The sequence below is a fragment of the Pundamilia nyererei genome, unplaced genomic scaffold, assembly GCF_000239375.1.
Source record: "Pundamilia nyererei isolate P.nyererei 1_Seehausen unplaced genomic scaffold, PunNye1.0 scaffold00149, whole genome shotgun sequence".
NCBI classification, from domain to species: domain Eukaryota; kingdom Metazoa; phylum Chordata; class Actinopteri; order Cichliformes; family Cichlidae; genus Pundamilia; species Pundamilia nyererei.
This window is the reverse complement of record NW_005187550.1, coordinates 1,301,604-1,307,254: the sequence shown is the minus strand read 5'-3', so window position 1 is coordinate 1,307,254 and position 5,651 is coordinate 1,301,604. Positions and strand designations below refer to the sequence as shown.

At 41.5% G+C, this 5,651-nt stretch overlaps 1 protein-coding gene across 1 annotated transcript in view; it reads right to left on the bottom strand.

Annotated features, from left to right (window-relative positions):
- LOC102204040 (leucine-rich glioma-inactivated protein 1-like) overlaps nucleotides 1–2,523 on the bottom strand; it is a 6,237-nt gene extending 3,714 nt beyond the window's left edge. Inside the window, exons 1-4 of the mRNA XM_005744819.1 lie at nucleotides 1,758–2,523; nucleotides 1,475–1,546; nucleotides 853–924; nucleotides 652–723 (exon numbers count right to left, since the gene is read on the bottom strand). Of these exons, the coding sequence (XP_005744876.1) occupies nucleotides 652–723; nucleotides 853–924; nucleotides 1,475–1,546; nucleotides 1,758–1,954 (413 nt within the window). The 5' untranslated portion in view covers nucleotides 1,955–2,523. The remainder of the gene's footprint in view (nucleotides 1–651; nucleotides 724–852; nucleotides 925–1,474; nucleotides 1,547–1,757) is intronic.
- Between the last annotated feature and the right edge of the window lie 3,128 nt (nucleotides 2,524–5,651).

The following is a 5,651-nucleotide window of genomic DNA, read 5'->3' as shown; positions in this document are numbered from 1 at the left end:
TATTTCTGTATGTACACAGATATCTGTTAAGAAGCTTGGGGCACATATTGCCACCCTGGAGAGTACAGCAGGAACATTGCTTATTGTGGGTTTGAGGAAACATTAAGCTATTTTTAGCACTGCCTCCTCAGCCATTTTATGGCTTTCTCTGCTACAATGAAGACGGTGGAAAAAAGGCTTTTTCCTGTTGAGAAGACTTGGGTAGTATTTTATAAGTTTCTTTAGAGCCTTATCTTAAATATTATTGCATCAATAAAAGAAAATCTCAGAGCGTTTTTAACTTATAATGTACTTTCACAAATCTGTAATGAAAGAATATTATACTTTCATTTACAGTGGACATTGACGGTGGCGGGATTTGCTTCGTAATCATATTCATAACAGCTGCACAATGTTGGGAGAAGTGTCTATGTGGCAATACAAGTTGCGCAATAAAAACTGTCAGCGTTTTACTGGAACAGTGCTTGTCTGCACCTGCACATAGATTACAATGTCTGATGCAAATGAGAGAAAGCTTCTCTTGTTCTCCCTCTTAAAGCAGGTCACCAGTGATTAGATTTTTAAATTAAATAGGTCACAAAATTAAATCCCCGTGCAACTGTAGTGTTTGCTTCTTTAATACCTCTAGTAAAAAAAAGAAAAAGTACTTACAGGTGTACTAAGGTTTTCAGTCCACGAAAAGCATGCGCTGATATCGAATTGATTTGGTTGTTTTCAATGAATCTGAAAAGTTGATGGATAAAATGCAGGAGACGGGAGATAATGTCAGGCAAATGCAACAAAACAATCACAAAATCAAAAACAAAAAAACAAAAAACCAACTTGAAGGATAATTTTGTACCAACTACTCACAGATATTCTAGGTGAGGAAGACCAATGAATGCATCCTCATTTATAGATTCCAGGTTGTTGGCTGTGAAGAGGCTGCATGGAGAAATCTCAAGTTAATATTTTTACTATTCAGGGTCAGCGAGTGGATAATAAAAATACATCTTGCCTAATAGACAACCATTGTTGCTAACTGTAAACCACATACTTTTAAGACACGGATCTGTGCTCTCTGAGGATTCCTGCAGGCCTGCATGTCTGTTTTTAGACACACAGTGTCTCTGTCAGTACTCCACCCAATGAGGAAATGAATTCCCTCATCAAAAGAAGGAATTACCCGTAAATTACTGGATTCACATTATTATACACAGAGACATTTTAATGTAAGGCTTGGAAGAAAGCCTAGCAGAGAGATTTAAAATCACCATGCCATGAAAAAGGATGCAGGAAAACCACGTTTTCAGCAAATGATTTTTTGGGTTTAAGGCTTCTCCAACCTAATCATTAGCCACAGCAACACCCGTTCTATCATAATGTGTAGCATCATTGAAGGGGGAAATGTCTTGAACATTAAACATGGCGTTGATCAGCTCACAGAGTGCAAGAAAAGCAAGAAAAAAGTAAAAACTCCTAAGAGATTTCTCACAGGAGATGCAGAGCAGGCGTGAGGATGAAGCTCTCTTTCGGAATTTCAGTGAATTCAGACTTGACAAATGATCTGTGGGGGGGAAAACACGACACACACACGCATACTGTTTAGGCTTACAGCACAGACTGACGATCACTTATTGCAGTCTGTTCCTTGGATATGCAATTATTTTGCAGCATTGGCGGAAAAATCCACGTCTTAACCAGCAGGTAGAGCTAAGCATGTTGCGTTCATCGCTGCAGTGGGTTTTTATTTCAAAACAATATTAAATAGAACTTACAAAGATGTGATTTCTCGGGGAAAGCTGCGAGGGATGAGTCCTGCGCTTTCGCACAGCGCGTTATCTTTGGAACATGTACACACTAAGGGACAGCGAGGCGGCTTGGGTCTCCTGCTGTCCACTAGAAGTATAACTGACGCCACCACAAGTAAGCCGAGCCAGAGCGATCTGCTGGGTATCTTGTGTGTATGTTCCATCCTTGAGATCCGCAGCGGGCACAACTTGCGCGTCGAACAGCCCTACACATGAACCAGGGTCTCCGCTGTGGTTCCTCTCCCACCGCTGCTGCAGCCGCTTCTGCCTGGAGGCCACGCGAATGTCCGCTCTTGTTTATCTCCGTGCGCCACCGCCGCTCTGGAGGTGATAAAACCGGGCGACCCGTGCGCCCACAGCGCCGTAATTACACCGAACCTCCAGACGAAAAGAAATCTAAACCCTCCGAGACAAAAGCAATAATAATAAATATATAATGTGACGCTTGCTGTGGAGTCTTGAAGCTCAGGAATATTCCAGCTGGCTCGGTGACAAACGCGGTGTGAGGGCAGGTGGGGATCCCAACGGGAGCAGACGGAGCATCTTCATCCAAAACCACGCCTATGATTTCAGCAAACGCCACTCTCTTCGTGTCAGGGTCTTGGAGGATTCCGCCCAATGGGCAACGGAATTGTGCAATTTTTTTCGTGAATCAGCGGGAGAAGAAGAAGCTCTGACATGAGCCAGCGGACTGTCGTCTGTGGCGCAGACGCACACGAGCGTTCTATGCGGGAAGCGGATGGGAAACCCGCTGACAATTAATTGTGATTATGGAAATGTAGCTGCAACATTTGGCTCAAAACCAGATGTTGACTGTCAAAACGCTGCCGTTACAAATCACGGGTTCTTTGGTGCCGATAAAGTCACCGAAACTTTGTGCTTTCTTAAATATTCCCATATTTGTAAAATGTTGTGGGTATATTTCCTGGTTTGCACTCGGTTTCCATGACGACTGGAGGATGCAAAGTATTTCTGACCTGTGGTGGAGGGGTGTGGGGAAACCCTCCTGTCACTCTGACATCTGTTCTGCCTCAGTACCATCCCCCTCATCCTCTTAAACAAAGGGCAGGTTAAACGGTCTCTAAAATACACTCGTCTCTTTTCATGCTTTAATACTGCTGCAAGCCACCACCTTCACAGTTTTATTGCAGTTTTTTCTTAATCTTCTATGCCAGACACTTGCTTGTTCAGGAGGGTGCTCTTGGAGCCCTATAAGGCTGTCATCATCTCATTTCTTACTTCTGATTAAAATGTTTACTCACTGTGGCTGTCAGGCCTGCATGCTTCTGACCCATCTTGGTACAAATATGCGCAGGCCTTTTGAAAAGTGCACAAATACTCACATGATTACATACTTGATATCCTGCGCATGTTTACAGTGATATTACTAATGCAAGAGAATTAGAGGAGCGTGATCCTCCTCTGGGAGGTTTGAAAAATGAAGCTGGGAAGAATGAAGCTATTAGGCTGCTTCTAAGAAGTATCAGCAGCTGCTGGACCAGGGAGAGAACAGTGGATATTATTGTGTGTGCTGCAAGATGTTGTGTAGTGTCTGTGCTTCATAAATGTCACCATTCATCACTAGAGTAGGACACAGACTTTCCAGTAACAATATGACCACAGTGAGTCAAGTGTTTCTCACTTTTTAATATGTATTTGGAGTTTCCTGTAATAAACACTGATCACTGACTACATTAGACTACTGTGTAATATTTTGTAGATTTCCCCCTTTTCACCCAAATAGCCCCTCTCCTAAGTCAGGGCGTTGACACAGGACCTCTGTGGGTGTTGTGTGGTTTAGGGGTGGAGTCTCAGTGGATCAGCCCTGTTCTGGCACATCCCCCAGATGCTCTTGCATTGAGATCTGAGGAGTTTGGAAGCTGGGGTGGCTTTTGTTGTGTTATTTGAGTCATGCCATAACAGTTATAGCAGTGTGACATCATCCTGATGGGAGATGCTGTTTTTTTGTGCACTGGTATGAAGGGCTGGAACAATGTTTACATGGGTGGTAAGTGTCACTGTAGCACGATGAATCCAAGGACTCAAGCAGAATAATGCCCGTGTAACAAATTATTCAGCGTTACTAACTTCACCTTTCAGTGCTTTTTAAAATATTGTTATTGATCATTGTTTGGGCCTGTATTAGCTTGTGACCTGACTTATCTGCCCCTTTACCTAAAGATGCATGAATAAAATTATTCTATTTGTGGATATGTTCAATCTTCACCCAATGGCTGTGGGTAAAATAGAGCCATTCTGTCTGGCAGTCTACACAAATGAGCTGAACTCCCCACTAGAGGGAAATGCTGAGCAAGGTAGATATGTTTAGTTGTCAGGTGGACTCACTAGCTTCATAAAATTCTTTCTCTAAGATTTACACCTTAAGGGGAAGAGAGCATCATCCACAGGGAGCTTTTCTACATGACTATCAAGATTTTAAATTGCTAGAGGCTCTCCCGCTCTGATCTTGAGCAAACTGAGTGAATGCACTTGTTTTGCAGGTCTGCCATCTTGTCAGCCCACAGAGTAGGCATACCTACTATATGAAAATATAGCATAAAACCTCAATTAAATGAAAAATGTAAACAAATAAAGCTCAAAATTATGTTTTGATGAACGATGAAATTACATCTTAGGATCCTTTCCTGTCCATCAGTGATTAAATGATGAAGAAGTAGAAGATGCTAATTATTGTTATGATGATATGATTATGAAAGTGTACACTGTGCCAAAAACACCCCGTAAAGCTTTTACGAGCAGCTGCTGCTCAAGAACTGCCCATCCAAGGCCTCCCTGCTGTTAAACTTACGCTGCCACCATAAGAGCGCGAAAAGACAATTAAAATCACGATTTACGAGATCTGCAAAAATATTTATATTCAGTAAACAAAAGCAGAGGAATAAATAACATTTGATTCCCTAGAAAAAAGCTAGATAAATATAACTGTTTATTTCTTTTAGACAGAACAGTCAGACCATAGCTGTCTGCAGCAGTTTGCTCAGCCTTGGATGCAGAAACCAAACAAATGTTTTGTGGACAAATCACAGCTGACATGAAGCTTGACATCCTGATCTGTTTCAGTCTGGCTTTAACAACATCATCTACGTGGTGCATCAGCTTACCAGAACAGTTTGCATGTCATTTGATTTGGACTCTGTCTGGCACATGAGCATTTCCTTAACAAACATCTTTCCTCCACCTATACTATTCAGTTTGGTTTTTTTACTATTTAGAGTGAATAGCTAAAGAATGGTGTCAGAGCCTGTTGTAAGAGAGAAAGACAAAAACAATCTCTTCCATCCATTAAGTTTCTCCATAAGATATTGTGTAAAATGACAAATACAGTATATTAATTATGTATTTTTTGAAATTATAAATTTGTGCAGTTAATAAAAATTCCACTACTTGAAATATGTGTGTAATGGTTTAAAAGAAAGATTCCTCAGTTTAATCCTGGGAAGGAGGCACACATTCTTTTGTGGTTGCATCAGGATGGGCATGTGGTGTAAAAGATGGTCATTAGAGTTTACAAGAATTGATTTCATACCGTGCAGTTCAAAGAAAGGTTCCAGTCTTTCATATAGAACAAGTGAATCAGTCATTTGGGAAACAGCTAAAGGGTTATGATGCTGTTACAACCTTTGAGACAACAGCATAAAAAAGTCAGAAATGCCGTGAAACACCAGGTGGACAACTCAGGAGGATAAGAAATAAGTTGGTCAAACAATATGCAAAACCTTTTGGCAGTATTTGAGCCAAAAGCACAACAGACAGACAGACAGACAGACAGACAGACAGACAGACAGACAGACAGACAGACAGACAGACAGACAGACAGACAGACAGACAGACAGACAGACA